The 20,023-nt window shown below is 39.0% G+C and overlaps 1 protein-coding gene across 1 annotated transcript in view; it reads right to left on the reverse strand.

Moving 5' to 3' along the window:
• KIAA1549 (KIAA1549 ortholog) overlaps window positions 1-20,023 on the reverse strand; it is a 125,241-nt gene that overhangs the window by 48,288 nt on the left and 56,930 nt on the right. Inside the window, exons 3-9 of the mRNA XM_057504802.1 lie at window positions 17,424-17,512; window positions 16,189-16,366; window positions 15,104-15,234; window positions 12,887-13,070; window positions 11,665-11,724; window positions 10,366-10,514; window positions 1,410-1,587 (exon numbers count right to left, since the gene is read on the reverse strand). Of these exons, the coding sequence (XP_057360785.1) occupies window positions 1,410-1,587; window positions 10,366-10,514; window positions 11,665-11,724; window positions 12,887-13,070; window positions 15,104-15,234; window positions 16,189-16,366; window positions 17,424-17,512 (969 nt within the window). The remainder of the gene's footprint in view (window positions 1-1,409; window positions 1,588-10,365; window positions 10,515-11,664; window positions 11,725-12,886; window positions 13,071-15,103; window positions 15,235-16,188; window positions 16,367-17,423; window positions 17,513-20,023) is intronic.

Genomic DNA, 20,023 nt, shown 5'->3' on the forward strand with positions numbered 1-20,023 from the left:
CCTGTGGGAGGTGCAGACTGACCAAAAGGACGCCCGACCTGGGGATCCCCAGCTGCCCTGGGGCTGAACCTAGTATATTGGCCGAGGCTTCCAGTCCCAGGATTGTTTAAATGTCTAAAGTCCCTGTGGCTTTTAGAATGAAACTGGGGCAAGAGAGGTGCAAAGAGCAGATGGAAGTAGGCTTGAAAGGTGCTCACACCCTATTGCAATTAATCTTTTTTAAAGGGGGAAGGGGACACTGTCCCTACAATCAGAAATGTCATGTATAAAGAAATATAAGTAAGTGCTTTGTTACTCTTTTCCTCCTGCTATGAAACAGAACACACTAATAAGCAATCATATCTCAAATACACAAACACAAACCACCAACAGTCATTGGCTTAAATACTCCCATCATGGGCTACCCAGTGGACAGTGTGAGCCCATCAGCTCTCACCCCGGTTAGTTTCCAAGGACATGTAGAGATTTCACAAAGAATCTTTCATTTCCAAGGGTAATTGCAAAGCTGTTATTTCTTAAAACTACCTTTGTCTCCTATGTCTTCTCTATAAAGAATTTTCAATATTCTCTGATGCTGAATTCTTTCTAAACATTTACTTATCCCCTTGCTGTGGGAAGCAAGCATCACCCAGATCTTAGATTCATAAAGGAAAAACGTCCACATTAAAATAGCAATCTGATTCATAAAGGAACATTTAGAGAAATAACTCTTCTATGCCTCTCCTTTTTCCTAATTTTAAGTACCCAAAACCTGTCAAGATGGAAAAAAACAGCACTAAGAACAGCCATTGCCAGGAGGGCAGGAGCCAGTATATTCCAACAACAATACATAAGTATCAGAATACCTCTTTCTAAATTGTGGAGTGGGGTGAGGATAGGGTGGGAGAGAAACAGGAATGAAAAGGGTAAGGATCAAGGACTTCTTTGTGTTAAAAGACTCAGAAGGAAACCAATAAATGCAGAGGGCACCTCCTAGCTTCCTGTGTGACTCACTGTCCCCACCAACATTCAAAATATGACATAAAAGGTTTTGGAATAAATACAGACAAAACATGTTATTTTACCTAAGACAAAATTTTCAAAAAGAAAAATAATGCAGTAGTCGGGGGAAATATTACAGTTAACTTAAACTACTAGAACTCACTATAACACCACAAACACAAAATGCTAGGTAGGAAAAATGGCAGTGAAGCCTACAACTACAAGCAATTGAAATAAAGAAGGTCTTGGCAAATGAATTTCACCAACTGGCATTTATGTAAGTGTCACTTGATAATAAGGGCTTAAGACATAAATCTATACACACATAAGAATACTTTAAATTCAGAGCTCATTGTCCGAAAGAAACTGGCTTTTGACCCCAGCCCAGCACAGATGACTAACTTTGGGTCCAAACTTTATGTACTTACGTTGAGCAACAGCACCTTGAATTCGGTAACCCAAGATAATGGCTGCTCTCTGGATATCGATCTTGTTAATCAGATCTGAAGACTTGACTGCACTAAGTCTTTCTCCATCTTGATCCTCCACAAAGTAGACGAGCTGCACGGGATCATCATCTCCCTCTAGCCTGGACACATTGACCATCTGAAAGATTAAAGAAACCATCAGCATTTTAGAAGCTCATGTTTCCAGATGCCCTTTCTCAGTGCACTCAATCTTGTTTGTGTTATTCAGGATTTATTCCAGTCCTCATAAAAAGCTCATTACACCATTCCAGATCCCAGAATCCCCACAATGCCCCCTTGATGGGAAGAGAAACAACTAAAATGAAATTCTCTCTGTGCAGAATTACAAATGTGCTTCTTCATCTTGCTCAAAGTCTTCTCTGAGACAAAGGGGCAAGTCAGATGCATAGAACACAGGGTTGCCAAGTCAAGGTAGTCAGGAATCGCTACAAGCTCCAACATGTCATGGGAAGGTTCTGTTGCCCTCCCAACATCAACCATAAAGGATAGGTACATTGCTGGTTGTCTGAAACTGTTTATGAGTCTATCCAAGCCCTTCCTGAATCTACTAGCATTTTCTCCCTCATTTCCTAGGACAGGGTTTCTCGGCCTTGGTACTATGGCTGTTTTGGTCCAGATAGTTCTTTGATGTTGGGGCTTTCCAAGTATTGTAGGATATTTAATAGCATTCCTGCCCTCTACTCACTAGATGCCAATAGCACCAGCCATACCCTCTCTCACCAGTGTGATGACCAAATATGTCTCCAAACAGTGCCAATGTACATGGGGGACAGGGGTGAGGGGAGGGCAAAATCACCCCCAATTGAGAAGCACAGCTCTTAGGATAATAAATTTCATAAAATTTTAATACTCTAATCCCTACTCTCAACAACTGGTAGATCATCCAGACAATGAATCAATAAAGGAAACAGCAGATTTAAATAAAAATGTAAACCAAATGGACCTAACAAACATATATAGAACACTCCATCCAATAGCAGCAGAATACCCAACCTTCTCAAGCACACTTGGAACATTTTCTAGGATACACCATAGTTTAGCCACAAAACAAGTTTCAACAAATTCAAGACAGAAATTATACCAAGTAACTTTTCTGACCACAATAGTACAAAAATAAAATAATAGCAGGAAAGCTGGGAAATTCACAAATACAGGGAAATTAAACAACACAATCCTGAATAACTAATGGACCAAAAAAGAAATCAAAAGGGGAAAAAATGTATCTTAAGACAAATGAAAACAAAAAAACACAAATAGCAAAACTTACAGGATGCAGCAAAAGCAGTTTTAACAGGAAAGTTTATTGCTATAAATGTCTACATATATCAAGAAAAAAGACCTAAAATAAATAGCCTAACTTGACACCTCAAGGAACTATAAAAAGAACAAACTAAGCCCAAAGTTAGCAAAAGGGAGGAAACAATAAAGATTAAAGCAGAATAAATGGAATAGAGAATAGGAAAATAATAGAAGAAATTAACAAAAGTAAGATTTGACTCTTTGAAAATTGACAAATGTTTAACTAGGCTAACCAAGAAAAAGACAGGGCTCAGATAAAAATTTTAAGTTAAAGAGGAGACATTACAACAGATACCAGAGAAATACAAAGCCTCTTAAGAGATCACTATAAACAATTATATACAAATTGGACAACCTAGAAGAAATGGATAAAATCCTAGAAACATACAACCTACCCAAGACTGAATCATGAAGAAAAATAGAAATTCTGAACAAACCAATAACAAGGAGATTGAATCAGTAATCAAAAACCTCCTAGTAAAGAAAAATCACAGAACCAGATGATTTCACTGATGAATTCTACCAAACATTTAAATAATTAACATCAATCCTCAAAATTTTCCCAAAAAATTGAAGAGGAGGGAACACTCCCAAACTCATTTTATGAGACCAGCATCACCCTAATACCAAAGCCAGGTAAGGACGCTCCAAGAAAACTACTCACCAATATCTCTGATGAATATAGATGCAAAAATTATCAACAAGATACTAGCAAACCAAATTCAACAGCACATTAAAAAGATAATGCACCATGATCAAGTGCGATTCATCTGTAGGATGCAAGGATGGTTCAATATATGCAAATCAATAAATGTGGTATGTCACATTACTAGTTTAAGATACAAATTTTATGAACATTTCAAAATATGCAGAAAAAGCATTTTACAAAATTCAACATCCATCCTGATAAAAACTGAACAAACTGAATACAGAAGGAACATAACATACTAAAGGGCATTATATGACAAACCCACAGCTAAAACATCATACTTAATGGTGAAAGGATGAAAGCTTTTCCTCTAAGATCAGGAATGAGACAAGGGTGCCCAGTCTCACCGCTCCTATTCAACATAGTACTGGAAGTCCTAGCTGCAGCAAGGAAAGAGAAATAAAGGGCATCTAAGTCAGAAAGGAAGAAGTAAAATGGTCTCTATTTATAGATGACACGATCTTACACAGAGAAAACATTGAAGATTCTACCAAAAAACTGCGAGAATAAATGAATTCAGAAAAGTTGCAGGATACAAAATCAACATACAGAAATCAGTTGTGTTTCTATACACTAACAATGAAGTAACTGAAAAATAAAGAAAACTGTCCATTCACAATAGCATCAAAAATAATACTTAGGAATCAATTTAACCAAGGAGGTAAAAGACCTGTACACTGATAACTCTAAGACACTGATGAAAGAAACTGAAGAAAAGAAATAAATGGAAAGATATCCCATATTCATGGATCAGCAGAATTAATATTGTTAGTATGTTCATATTATCCCCAAAGCCATCTATAGATTTGATGCAATCCCTATCAAAATTCCAATGGTATTTTTTTACAGAAATAGATAAAACAATCCTAATATTGATATAAACTACAAAAGACCCCAGTGACAAAGGAGCCAAGAATACCCAAGGGGAAAAGATAGGGTCTTCAATAAATGGTGTTGGGAAAATGGGAAATTCATATCCAGAAGAAAGAAACTGGATGCCTATCTTTCACCACACAAAAAAAAGTAACTCCAAATGGAAAGACTTAAATTTAAGACCAAAACCAGAAAACTCCTAGAAGAAAACATTAAGGAAAAAGCTCTCTGACATTGGTCTTGGCAATGACTTTTTGGATGTGACACCCAAAATACAAGCAACAAAGTAAAAATAATAACAAATAAATGGGACTACAATCAAATCGAAAAGCTTCTGCACAACAAAAGAAACAATCAAAAAAATGAAAAGCAGTCTACAGAATGGGAGGAAATATTTGCAAATCATATATCTGATAAAGGACTAATATCCAAAATATATAAGGGATTCATACAACTCAATAGCAAAAACACAAACCATCTGATTTAAAAATGGGCCTAAGGTCTGAATAGACATTTTTCCAAAGAAGATACACAAATGGCCAACAGATACAGGAAAAAGTGCTCAACATCACTAATCATCAAGGAAATGCCAATCAAAGTCACAATGAGATTTCACTTCATACCATGTTAGAATAACTATTATCAAAAAGACAAGAGATGTGGAGAAAAGGGAATGTCTGTACACTGTTGGTGGGAATGTAAATTTAAAGCCACTGGAAAAAAGTATGGAAGTTCCTTGAAAAATTAAAAATGGAACTACCATATGATTGAGCAATCCCACTTCTGGATGTATATCCAAAGGAAATGAAATCACTACCATGAAGAGATATCTGCACCCCCATGCTCACTGCAGCATTATTTATAATAGCCAAGACATGGAAGCAACTGAAGTGTCCACCTACAGATAAATGGATTAAAAAATATGATTTAATACACAAACACACACACACAAAGGTAACTCTGTGACTGATGGATGTGTTAACTACCCTAGCTGTGGCAATTATTTCATAATATATGCATATATCAAATCATCACACTGTACACTTCAAACTTACACAATATTGTATGTCAATTATACCTCAATCAAGCTGGGAAAAAATCTCCTATTTCATAATCTGCTAGGTCAAACAGTACTTTGATATGATATCTCTCTAGTGTTAAGGGTAACCTTTTTATATTAGTACTTCAGAATCTAGTACACTTGATATACCACAGTTTTGCATAAATTTTTGTAGCTTTCTGTTTTGTTGCTATTTCTCCTAACATGCAACAATTTCATTGCCCCTTTAGACACCAGCAAAATGCTGGACTGATGTTTTGAGAAAATGATCAACAATGACTCTGAGGCCCCTACTTTATACATGCAATTTGACTTTTTGGTCTCTATATTTGCCTCTGGCAAAATGCAGCTGCTATCTTTCTAGCCATGTGGACAAAATTGTAACACTACAATGTGCTCTGGACATGGCCTCTGGACTCCTTCCTCACCACTGGAAGCCTCTGGCAAGTCAACAATTTCATGATGTCACTGTGAACACCTTCTTATAGATTATGTATAAAGACCCTTAACAACACAGATCCAAACTCTCAACCCTGGAGAATCTGTTCTTTATTCCTCCCCATGAGAAGGGATCATCAATCTGGCCCCGTATTTGCTATTTCTAGGACAGTTCCCTGACCAATTCTATTCCCAAACCACCTACTTTTCCCCCTGCCAACCTGTGCTGTAGTGATTAATCTTTATTAGCAGTTAGAATGGAATACTATCACAAGGCTCTGAAAAAGCAGGTAGATTATATCCACCTGTCCCTCTACCTATGTGCCTATTTATTCCATTAAAACATTGTGATAAATTTTAGTGATATCTGGTGATCCCAGCTAGGATAAAAATTCTCTACAAGCTTGTCCAATCTGAAAGTTAAGTTAGTAAAATCTAATTCCAGTATCCTTTCTAGATGACTGCTTATCAAATTTATATCTGGAATCCACACAACCATGGTATGATGGAGTCATCATTTCAGGAAATATTTTCAACTGCATTTTTAAAATTCTTTTCTGACTAAATCATGTGTTCACTATATTAATTATATGCTCATTGGAGAAATTTTGAAGAACACACAAAAAAGTATAAAGAATAAAAATGAAAAATCCCTTGAAATTCAACCAAAGAAAATTATAAACATTTTGGCCTATTTCTGTTATTTTTTCATGAGTTTTATATTAATATTTTGATGACATTGCACACATTCTTTTGTAGTCTTAACCTGAGCATTTTTCTATGTTGCCCACTAATTTTAAAAAAGTAGTGGTCACACAACATACCAACATATAAAGATTCAGTATAATTTATTTACCTATTCTTCAATTGCTTCACATTTAGGTTGTTTTAGTACTTTCATATTTTTTTACATTATTATAGGTATTTTTTATTGAACTACAGTTGATATACAATGTTATATTGGTTTCAAGAATACAACACAGTAATTCAACAGTTACACACATTATTAAATCCTCACCCCAGTAACTGCATAGATAACTGCATAGATGTTACAGAATAGTTGGCTATACTCTCCATGCTGTGCTACCATCCCTGTGACCAACCTATATTATGATTGAGAATTTCTGTGCCCCCTTATCCCCCTCACCCTTCTCACCCACCCCAACCCCTCCCTCACAGTAACCACTAGTCACTTCTCAGGCTCTCTGAGTCTACTGCTATTTAGTTCATTCTGTTTTGTTTTGTTTTTAGACTCTACAAGTTAAATTATATAGTGTATTTGTCTTTTTCTGCCTAGCACATTCATTTAGTATAATACCCTCTAGGTCCATCCATGTTGTTGCAAATGGCAGGATTTTTTTTATGACGGAATAATATTCCATTGTGTATATATACCACCCCTTCTTTATCCATTTATCTATTAATGAACACTTAGGTTGCTTCCAAATCTTGGCTATTGTATATAATGCCACAATAAACACAGGGGTTCGTACATCTTTTCAAATCCTGGGTTTTGTTTTCTTCGGATAAATTCCTAGAAGTGGAATTGCTGGGTCATATGTCATTTCTATTTTTAGTTTTATGAGGAACCTCCTACTGCTTTCCACAGTGGCTGCACCAACTGACATTCCCACCAACAGTGTAGGAGGGTTCCCTTTTCTCCCATCCTCACCAATACTTGTTACTTGCTGTCTATTAGATAGTGGCCATTCTGACTGGTGTTAGGTGATACCTCACTGTGGTTCTGATTTGAATCTCTCTGATGATCAGTGATGTTGCACATCTTTTCACATGCCTGTTGGCCATCTGTATTTCTTCTTTGGAGAAATGTCTGTTCAGGTCCTTTGCCCATTTTTTAATCAGGTTATTTGTTTTTTTGGTGTTGAGGCATATGAGTTCTCTATATATTCTGATGTTAACCCTTTATCAGATGAACTGTTTATGAATACATTCTCCCATACTGTATGTTGCCTTTTATTCTGCCGGTGGTGTCCTTTGCTGTACAGAACATTTTTAGTTTGATGTAGTCCCACTTGTTTGCTTATTTTATTTCCCTTATCCGAGGAGATACATCCAGGAAAAAATTGTTCATGTTTATGTTCAAGAGACTTTTGCCTGTTTTCTTCTAAGAGTTTTATGGTTTCATGTCTTACATTTTAGTCTTTGATCCATTTCAAGTTTACTTTTATTTATGGAGTTAGGCAGTAATCTAGTTTCATTCTCTTGCATGTAGCTGTCCAGTTTTCCCAACACCAGTTATTGAAGAGGCTGTCTTTTCACCATTGTATATTCATGGCTCCTTTGTCCTACATTAATTGACCATATATGCATGGGTTTATATCTAGGCTCTCTATTCTGTGCCATTCATCTATGGGTCTGTTCTTGTGACAGTGCAAAACTGTTTTAATTACTGTAGCTTTGTGTGTTTACTTGAAGTCAGGAAGCATAATACCTCCAGCTTTGTTCTTCTTTCAGTATTGCTTTGGCTTTTCAGGTTCTTTTATGGTCCTATATGAATTTTAGGATTATTTTCTCTAGTTCATTGAAAAATGCCATTGGTATTTTGATAGGGATTGCACTGAATCTTTAAATCACTTTGAGCAAGCCAGCCATTTTGACAATATTAGTTCTTCCTATCCATGAGCATGGGTTAGATTTCCATTTATTTGTATCTTCTTTAATTTCTCTCATGAGTGTCTTATAGTTTTCAGAGGACAGTTCTTTCACCTCCTTGGTCAAGTTTATTCCTGGGTGTTTTGTTTTTTTTGATGCAATTGTAAATAGAATTGCTTTCCTGATTTCTCCTTCTGCTAGTTCTTTGTTAGTAGATTGGAATGCAACAGATCTCTGTGTATTAATTTTGTATCCTGCAACTTTGTTAAATCCAGTTATTAGTTCTAATGGTTTTTTGGTGGCATCTTTAAGGTTTTACATATATACAGTCTCATGTCATCTGCACATAATGATAGTTTTGCTTCTTCCTTACCAATTTAATGCCTTTTATCTCTACCTTGTCTGATTGCCGCACCTAGGAGTACTTTCATTTTTATAAATTATGTTTTCATGAAGAATCCTATACCATTCTACATCAATTCTCATCTATATCTTTCTGCTTGGTCACTCTAAAGGGATAGAGATGTAGGGCACAGTCAGATAGCACTATTAGCCAGGAATGGCCAAGTTAACTTTCACATATCCCATATTCCTACCTTAGGGAACTTGCACAACTAAACAAGCACCTCATTATGTACTTTTATGGTGCTCTATAACTGTTTTATGTACATAAATTAACCTCTACCTAAACCTTGAGTTCTATGAAGCCAGCAGTGCTGAATAAGGCAAAGCTTTTATAATTTGTTTTAATGTTTTATTGTTTTACACTTATTTGTTTAGTATTACTCTAAATTTTTTATTAGTTTCTTAATTTCTCTATATTTTGCATCTGGCAAAGGAATAATCACCTTCCTGAGGGGAAATAAAGAGCAATACTTACAGGGAATGCTTGGTAAAAGCATTGCAGTACACTGATGCCTGCGCTCCCAGCAAACTGGTGTGCTCCCTCCACCTAACGGCAGTTTTACGTCTTTCTCTCTAATGCTTCCAATCCACCAAGCTCCCTGCCCCTGAGCTTCAGGGTTTCAGCCCGGTTTCCTATCTCTGAAATGCCACTGATCTAAACATCTCATTTCCTAGCTCTACAAGTCAGCAATTGGTAAAGAAAACAAAATCCAAAATAACATAATTCACATTGAGATGGGAATAAATTACATCCCCAACTGCCAACTTCTATATGTGCATTTTCAAAAGGATGACTTTTCAATACAAGTGAATCTGTCACTTTTAACCTTTCTTGCAGTTTACAAAGTGAATCATATGGTGATGATGGTAACTTGACTTATGTAGTGATCACTTCAGAGTGTACACAAATATTGAATTATGTTCACTTCAGAGTGTACACAAATATTGAATTATTTTGTTGTATACCTAAAACATACAATCTTAAATACCGGTTTTAAATCAGCAAAAAAAAAGTGAAGACAACTGCGTAATATGAAACACTTGTGATTCATAGGAGGCAGGGAAGATGAAGTGCTAGAATAGAGCAGAAAATCTCCCTGTTTCTGATCTCTTAAGGTTTCCTCCAGCTAAAGGATTTATTGCTATGATGGTATTGATAATAACTTATCACTGCATAAAATTGACTACCTACTTGCAAATCAAAAATCTACTCTTTGAAAAATAAGGTCATCCCATGGCATGGCACCCAGTGACATAATTCTTTCACTGTTTTTCCCATAGGTCTATGGTTGGTACTGACCACTTACTCATGGCTCAGTAAATATTTTTCTGGACTCTAGTTGAACTGAAATGCTACCACATTCAGTTACTACCTAGTATAGAGCAATCAGTCTAACTTACAATCTTATCATGGCATTTTCCATTTGCATTAAAATACAGCATGTTTTTAGATGGCACTCTGTCTCTCCTTCTCTCCACCTCTGGCCTTCTAAAAGTACCTGCACCACGCTGTTCCCCGCAGTGATGGTGGCCCTTCTCCACACCCGCCTTCTGGTAGACACCTCACTGAGCAGCTGGGCCAGTTTGCGTTCCATCTCAGTCTGAAACACTTCATTTTGGAGCTGCTTCTCAATGACTCCCAGGAGAACTACATTTATAAAATAAAATACATGCAGGCCCCAAAACAAGTTAGCAGTGGAGGAAAAAAATGGTACATGTATAAGAGAGATTAACATAGGATCACTAAAAAGTGTCAATCCCATACAGGAGACATTAAAAGGAGGGAAACTGGATGTGAATGGGATGAGAGTTCAGGATGTACTGCTTCTGGGTCTCAGCTCTGTTACATGGACAGTTGGCCACAAGCTTCAGGAACTCAGCAGTGCAGGAGCTTTGGAGCTAAGAGCTCCTACACAGGACCAAACATTTTGTCTGCACTTATTTCAAAACTTCTGGAAATGGTTTGAGTTCCTTCCTTATCTTGACTCAAGACTTGGACTCTTACACTGACTCAAGATAAGAGTGCCTACCTTTAGACATCTGCTGTAAACAAGATTACCTAAACAGATAATCAGCTTGGCAGCACAGTACAGGAGAAAAAAGCGTGTTCTTTTCAGCCAGAACTGGTTTAAATCCTGAGATAGGACCATGGGCAAGTCACTTAACTGCTATGAAAATTATTTAGGAAATGGGACCACTATACCATGCAGAGAGGTGGGATCTTGACATGGGACATGTGAAGCAAGAACTTGCAGGGAACCCATAAATGGGGACCTTCATCACTCTACATGCATCTTCCCATAACCCACTACCCCCTGCATTGCTCACATGCTAGGCACATGGTAACTCTCTCAAGCTTTTGTGTAGAATGCCCTCACCTGCAATGCCATAGCTGTAAATATCTGAACCAAGACCACAAGACTTGGAAAAAAGCTTCTTATTTGCTCCTACAGCTACCTGGTTCATCCTCATACAACCAGACAAGTAAGACTTTCAGAAAAAAAAAGAAATCCTTGCTTTGGAACACTGGCCAGTTCTGGGTCAGAAGATTGTCAATTCCTGTTAGACTTTGCCCTGGACTTGCTGTATGAATTTTAAAGAAAGCCAATGTTTTTTTGTGCCATAACTCAGTGGGACACATTCCCACAGCCAAATTTCAATCCTTTTCTCTTTCATTCTTTGCCAAGAACTTAAGGTACTGAATTCAGGGACTCAGAAACAGGAAAGGACCTTCTCAATCCACCCGCACAGACTTCTTATTCTTTCAGTTCCCAAAATGTTACATAAGTGAAACATACCTGTTCTTACCCAAGAGGACTTCAACAACTGCGATAAGTTGAGCTGGGGGTACTGGAAGGCTGTAAAAAGGAAAGGTTAGGGAAGGAGAAAAATCTATAAAACCCATGTTTGCAACAGTCAGAAAGGTAAGCGTCCTGGGGAATACTCGGTAAGTCACAACACACTGCCTTTCCTATACTATTTAGCATGAACTATGGAAGAACAAAATGCCAAATTGGTGTAAAGGCAGAGACAGTAATATTTTTTTCAGCACATGAGTCTCAAGAGAGAAAGAAATAGAGGACTTGCTCAAGGGACACTGCTTCACAAGTTCCCCTTGAAATGTCATTGTTCCAGAGCAATGAGTTTTCACAATGTGTTCCTCAGAGCCCTAGGATTTCCCAGCAGTGACTCAGGGTAAAGTGACCTTATGTCCTGGCTTGCCTGGGACAGTCCCAGAGTATACCTGTTGTCCTGCATACTTATTTATCCGTACTTGCACTGCACATTAACTGCAAGGTGCTATTTGTATATAACAATTTTACCCCATCCTCTTTTGCATTTCACAAGTTAAATTCTTTTCAACTTAATTAACAATACACTAAAATACATTTAAAACCATTAGACCATATGGCTGTTACATTGTAAAAAACAATTTGATTTTTTTTTCCCTGACTTTTTCAACTCTGGAATCTAATATTCTTTTAAGTAAATGTTTCCCGCACGTCCATCACACTCCACTTGCAGAGTGAATCTAATTGTTCCAGCCAGGAAGAAAGGTTTTGTGGGTTTTCCTTGACTACTCTTTTTTAATTTAATTTGTAAGTGTGTATGCAGTAAAGCTCACTGTTTGCTCTACTGTTTCATGGGGTTTGGCAAATGCATAGAGTCATGCAACCGCCACCACAATGAAGACACAGAACAGCCATATCAGCCCCCAAAACTGTGTGCTGTGACCCCCTTGCAGTCTAGCTTTCCTCCCACCCGACCTCCCTGATGACCACAGACCTGCTCTCTGTCCTTCTGACCTCCCCTTTTCCAGAACAGGTGCTATCTAACAGCCCCTTACTCTCAAGGGAAATAGTAAAGCAAGGCCCGGTGGGTGCAGGGGGCTCTGGGGGCCCACCCTGGCTTGAATCTGGGAAGCTCCAATTTTATCTGACTTACACTCTAGATTTCAGCCAGACATTTCCTTGAGTATCATTTGACTACTCGTGGCCCCCTTCCCAGAGCAGTACTCACGCTCGGCGATCTGTAGCACCGGGAATCCCAGGTAGAAACTGAACTCCACCACACTCAGGTTCCTGAGCAACTCGCTCACTTCAGACCCATTCAGAAACCCCTGGGCGCCTCTGACGGCAAAGACAATATTCACAGGGCCCCGCCGAGGCGCCGCCCTTGAGGAACCCATGGTGATATTCAAGATCTGAAAGAAGGAAAGTGGGATAAGCTTCTAAAACAAATGAACAGGTTCAGCTAAAAGCCTGACTATGACTTCTCTCTCACAATTTCCCTGACTTTTTAATAACACAGAGAGGTAACTTTTTTTTAAAGGAACTAACTGGCTTCTCAGTCTGGTTCCCCTTTGCAATACTTTAAATTCTCAGTTTATTGAAAACACTTTTTACATAAAGTGATGAGCTGGGCACATGTATTTATAGCCTCCCCCCCTCCCCCCCACCCTAGAGCCCACCGAAAGAACAATAGCCTGAACAAAGGAGAATAAATTCACAACAGCACTGAGAGTGGAGGAAAACCAGGGATTCTGTCAAATTTCTGGAAGATGGAGAGAGGACGGGATTATTTTGATATAAACCGGAATTGAGGAACTGCAACCCATAACCTAACAAGGCGTAGTCCACAACAGAGCTGAGAGTGTCCTCCCCCCAGAACCCCAGGAGAGGCTCAAGGTATAAATGATCAAAACTGAGGCCACTGTAGGCTGCAGGAGAGCAAGCAGTGTAATTAATCAAAGCGTCTGTGCCAAAGAGCCGAGTGAAGTACCTCCCTCCTCTTCCCTTTCTAACTGCCACATGCAGGCCAGAGGCATTAACAGCAGCCACATCTTCACCCCGAATATCCCAAAAGAACTGCTCCCTAAGGAAAATGAGCTCCCCACCAGAGAGTGCTGAAAGACCTACTGTGGGCTTGGTGCTAAGCAGGAAAGTGGGTAGAGACTGCTATAACTGTGGTGCACACAAGGGACAGAGGAGGAAAGAAAATGAAAGAAAAAGCAGCCCTGAAAATGACCCAAAAGTGATCTTTCCCAAGGAGCAACCTCCTTAACTTACTCTGGAGGCAGGGGGTCCCAGTCTGCCTGTCTCTGACCACATGCTGCCCCGAGAGTGAGAAGCCGATATATCTACCCCACTGCCAATATGTCCTGGCCAGCCCCCAGGGCTCCAGTGAATTCTCCCATCAGGAGACGAGGCTGATGCAGACACAGACCCCACCCAAGGCTGAAGGGGAAAACTCGACTAGCTGCCAGAATTAAAAACCTGCTCCTTCATTCCTAACAACGAATCAATCATCTCCAGATATTTACAGAAAACTAATAGCACAAAAGCAATGGACCAAGATCAACATAGAACAATGGCTGCAGAGAAAACAGATAACTTAGGAGAGGGAAAGCAACTTTTTAAAAATTCTAATGAACATGCTCAGAGACTTTCAAGGTAATATTGCATCATCATTCAAGATAATCCTGCACCATTCCAGGGAAGACTGCAACAAAAAAGGAGCAAAAAACAATTAAAAAAATAATGATGGCTGAAAGAAAATTCAACAGAGGGATTGAGAAACAATAATGGATACAGCTGAAGACTAAATTAGTGACTTGGAGGACAAAGTTTAGAAAACCTGAAAAAACTCAGAATTTAAAAGAGAGATAGAAAACATAAGAAAAATTAAGAAATATGTAAGGTGAATCTAGAAGCACCAAAGTCTGTTTAATAAGAATTCCAAAAAGAGAGAACAAAGAATACAGAGGAAAAAATATCAAAGAAATATAAAAACATCAAGTTTCCATACAATACAAACAAAGCCTGCTCCTTGATTAGAGGTATATTCCATTTTTAGAATGAAGCACTCTATTTCATGGCATTCCATAATATGAAACACTAGTGTATTTAAGCATTCTGCCCAATTGTGTATTTAGGTTTTTACTGTTCCTTTTTAGGAAATTCTTTAATTTCCTGCATATGGCCATTTCTCTCCAGCTAACCATCCCTGAGCTTCCTGGTTATCCAGCTACTCCTCAGTCTTGAACATGCTTAGCCTATTCATGCTACGTGAGCTCGATACCACGGAAAGAGATTGACCCTGATCCATATGAACTGAACCTCTTCCACTGGAGGGAATTAGTAAGAGTTAAGTGTAGCTTCAGCTTAAATGAAACACTATGAAATTCGTCCCCTTTAAGGATAAAACGTCTTATTCTGGGTTCAGTCCTGTTCTCACCTGCACCGTGAGGTTATACGCCCCCTGGTGGTGTTTTCTCACTTCAGAGAGAGCTGTCATAAGGCCTTTCTCGATACGCTGGGTGAAGTTGCAGAAGCCAGTGTCCACACTCTGAGGCACAAACTGGAGTACTGAAAGGACAGCAATGACAGCCCCATGAACTAGGCACTTCTTTAGCATTAAGGAACAAGGAGGAAAAAAAAACAATATCTAATCAACTAATTCATCCATAGTATGGGATTGAGTTCTATGCTGTATCACTTACATGTATCACATCATGGAAATGTGGGAAGCCACCTCTGCACCAAATGAATAAATACAATGTGAAGGTGACTTGTATCATTTTAAATGGAAAAAAAGCTAGGATGACAATCTCAGCATCAAAAGATACAACTGACTGAAACATTTCAAATACATAAAAAACCCATTAGAGATGATTTCTTACACCCAGGTGAAATGACATATCTCGTATTGCTTTAAAACACTCTGACTTCCTCAAAAACTGAGGGATAGACGAAACAAAACTGGGAGAATGTTGGTAATTTTTTAAGTTTAGTGATGGCATATGTGGGCTAAATTTGTTATCCTCTCTACTCTTACATGTTTGAAAATGTCCATAGTAAGAAATTAAGTATGATACTCAGGAATTACTATTAATTTTAGAGGGTATGTTAATGATATTGTGGACAGACATATATGTGTGTGTACACATGTACATGTATGTATATATGCATATGTGTGTGTAGCTTATTTAATAGTCCTCATCTTTTAGAGGCATAGGCTGAAATAATTATGAATGAGATAACATGATGCCATATCAAAATAATGTGAGACAGAGGTCTGTAGATAAGGGTGTTGATGTAACAAGACCAGCTAGGAGCTGAAAACTGTCAAAGCCATATAATGGGCATATGGGGGTTCATTAAATTATTCTGTATACTTTTATATACAAAGATTTTCCATATTTATAAATATTTTTGAAATCTTAAATAACATATTTTTTAATTCCCTCCCAATTTTTTAAAAACAAAACATTAAATTAAATTTTATTTATAAATCATAACAACTATGCTCAGTTTTCTCACCTGTTTGAACTTGGAACCTGGACTCTGGCACAAGGTAGGAAGGTTTCACAGCCAGAATTAAAGGAGTTTGGTCACGTACAAGTTTACTATTTATAAGAACATTTATGACTGATATTGCTGTGTAAACGAAAGGGCCAGATGTTACCAGAAAAGTGAAGTCAGCGAACAGATCATAAACCTATGAAAATAAAAAATAGAGAAGACAGTAATTATCAAATTTGGGAGTACCATAATTCAAACTTAAAAGGAAGCTGTAGTGAGTAAAAAATAGTCATTTTAAATTAGGCAGTGCTACACACATAATCAAAATTTTACTTTTACCTACCCTTTCACACATCTGCCAACCTTCTCAAAAACAGCACAAAATTACTGGAGCAAAGACAGCAAGAAAGAATAGCCAATAATATGAATTATATAGTGAGGTGTAGAGAATTCAAGGCATTTGTTGCATTTAACCCACATATAAAGGAGCACATGCTCTGTTGGGCAGTGCCGCCCAAAAAAATCTGTGAGCCACATAAGCAATTTTAAAATGTCCAATAGCCACATTTAAAAACATAAGAAGAAAATGGTGAAATTAATTCTAAATACATTTACTTAACCCAATATATCTGAAATACGACTTCAACATGTAGTCAATGCAAAAAATTATTAGGGAGATATTTTACATTCCTTTTTTCACTAAGTCTTTGAAATCCAGTGTGTACTTTCACTTACAGGACATCTTAATTCAAACGAGCCCTGTCTTACATGCTCAGTAGTGACACATGGCTTTGGCTCCGCCCCTGTTCAGAATGGTACAGGCCTGCACGGTGAGCTCTCTGAGCTCATCAAGGGAGAGGCGGCAGGAGCATGGGGCCCACTATAAAACATTTGGAAATCTATCATCTCACTGAACATACAGAAACATGCATACGCACTCACTCTAAAATCTAATTTAAATTCTAATCCAAGTCGTTTTATGTAAATCAAGACAAGCAAAATTGTTCAGTCATCCCCAAATTTGGTTTTAGAGCCTCTTTCTTCCAATCTGCCACCGCATCCCTCTGACAGACTAGCCCTGGCCTCGCCTGGGGTCAGGAGGGCCTTCCCTGAGGAAGTGATGCCTGAGTGGGGACCCAAAGGATGAGGGGGTGTCCATCAAGGCGGAAGAGAAGAACAAGAACGTCCTGCTACCATTACAACGTGCCTCCATCCCAGCTCCCGCGTCAGACTTGCCCGCCGCAGGGACCCACCTGGAGCTCCACGGCGCGGTTGAAGTGAATCCTCAACACCTCTTTGATGGATGTGATGATGTACTCCTGCACAGCTCTTCTGGCCAGCACTACAAACCAAAGCAACCACCAAATGCAGTTTAGTGTCATCATGAGTAACATTGGCGTCACACTGCATAGAGCATGTGCTGTGCCAACATGTGGTAGTAGCTCCCAAAATCATTTTTTAAAATAAGGCCCCAACTAGGAAAGAAGAGATGTGGAGCTTGAAGTCACCAGGTAAACTGTGTGCTCAACATGCTAAGAAAACCCTTGAGACTCTACACCTAGTGGGTGAGACCAGGAGTCAGCGGCTGTGACCCAGCCAGGGGCCAGAAAGCATGGAGTTCTCCTTTTCATCTGGGCAAATACCAGGTTTTCTCTTGGCTATGCCCCCAAAGGTAAAACAAGAAGTTTTTAAAACTCTCAGCAGTAACGTTTAAAGGCCTTGCAATGTAACTCAACAAAACTAGATGCCACCGTCCTCTATAAAATGAGGCCTCCTACCAAATTTTCAAAGCATTGAAAGTGAAGGGTTTTCACTAATACTGTGGGGGTGGGGGAGGGGACAGATTCTCATGTATTAACATTTTATGCACAAAATAAAATATTTCTTATAACAAAGTCTAGCTATTTAACATTCCTTTCACATATATTATTTTCTAGTTAAAAATCTGTAATAAGACTGTTTCTCAATATTTAGTAAGCATGTCCTGCTCCCTTTACTTTTCCCTATAATTTTTTCTTCCTCTTCCATTAACTTCCCATCATGCAGAATCAAAATACATTTTTGATCAAAATAAATTTTTATTCAGCTTTCCACTTCCTGTTCTTACTTTTTAAGACTGGAGATAGAATCACTCTCTATCTTCCATTCTTTTAAAAAACAAATGTTGAAGTTATATTTGATTGTTTTCTCTACTGACCAGTGACCTTGATATAAAAAGTGGAGAGGGGCTCCTTTAGTTCATGAGACCATTAAACAAATCTAGATTCCCTGACCTCATTGCTGAGTCAGCCAACGGCCAACTTAGCACGGCCTGAATGGGCTCCGAGTGGACCAGACCGCCACCTGGTCGTTCAAGGGAAAGGCAAACGCGAGGAGGAAAGAAGGAAAAGAAAGGGGAAGAAGGGGAAGAAGGGAAAGGAGGGAGGGAGGGAGTGAAGGAGGAAGAAAAGATCTCAAGAGCCAAACTTGAGAAAGTAGAGACGGAATGGAAAGTCAGAGACAGAAAAACCCAAAGGGAAAATGAGGAAGCACAGATCCTAAGTAGCCCCATACAGCCAACGGTATCACTTGGGAGAACCATGCAAGTTCTCTGAACGGTCCCCATGGCCCACCCCCATAACCTCTCCCTTCTCTAATTAATCCAGGTATCATCTAAAACTGCAACATTAGGTCATGGGAACAAGAGTAGTTGGGGAAAAGGATCATCAGCAAACAAATATCTTACAGTTTCTCCAAATATCTAGTTTCCCCAGGGCTAAAAGAGGCGAGAGACCACCGAGGAGGCCAGGGTCAGGCAGGCCCTGGGTGGGAGGCGCAGCCTCACCCCTTACTGGATTCATGTGGTCAAGGGCCTTCCTAAGAGTCCATGAGGGATCAGCAGAGACTGTGCTTATGCTATTACAGAGCTTCACGAATACACCCCTTCAGAGGACAAGAAACCACCCCAACCCTCTCTCTCTGATACATAACTACTAAAAAGAAATCAAGGTCAGACCTAAAGGAAGATTCTAAATGAGGTAATACTTCCTCTGGGTCAAAAGAGAGCTTTCATCTCCACTTAAAAATACAATGTAACAGTACAGATACTTATGTACAACTCTACATATATAGTAACACTACTGAAGAGGACATTTACAATGGGTGAACTTTACCCCAAAGAACTTTTAAAAATACATGAATCCCCTAACAAAGAACACCAAATTCATTAAATGTATGTCTCTAAGCTGGACTCTAAGCTCCTTAAAGCTCAGGACCAGGTCATTCATCTGGATATCCCTTAAAGCTTCTAAAAGTACCTCTCACATACTAAGTGCTCAATAATTATTTATCACATTAATTATCAAATGGCTCCTTATTTGGGGAGAAAGGGAGTTAGGAGAGCAAAGGCCTCAGCTGCTCCCTTTCAGCAGCACCCTGCAGAGGCCACGGTGAGCAGAGGATGCACAGCCCACCCCACTGGCGTGAAGACAAAAGCCCAAGCACCTTCTGCTTCTCCTTCCTCACCTCTGCCTTTCCCTTGTCCACGCCACTCCATTCCTACTCTATCTCGCCTGCCATCTTCTTCCCCCGTCTTCATTTCTATCCCACCCTCATCAAAATCAGCATGCAAAATCAGGCTGCTCATCAATACTGTGTTGTATTTATGTATATTTTAACAGGTCTCAAGACTTCACGCTCAGTCTGTCATTTCTCATGAAGCATAGACCAAAGCACCTGACCAAGTGTGCCATGGTCACTGGGCTTGTACAACCACGACCGTGAACGCAGCCCAGGTTCACGTGACTGACCAAGCCAGGCAGCTGCCAGAGGCTACTGTCTGTTGGCTAGCCGCTCAGGCTGCAGGCCAACGCGA

This window comes from Manis pentadactyla, chromosome 7 (assembly GCF_030020395.1).
Source record: "Manis pentadactyla isolate mManPen7 chromosome 7, mManPen7.hap1, whole genome shotgun sequence".
Classification (NCBI taxonomy): Eukaryota; Metazoa; Chordata; class Mammalia; order Pholidota; family Manidae; genus Manis; species Manis pentadactyla.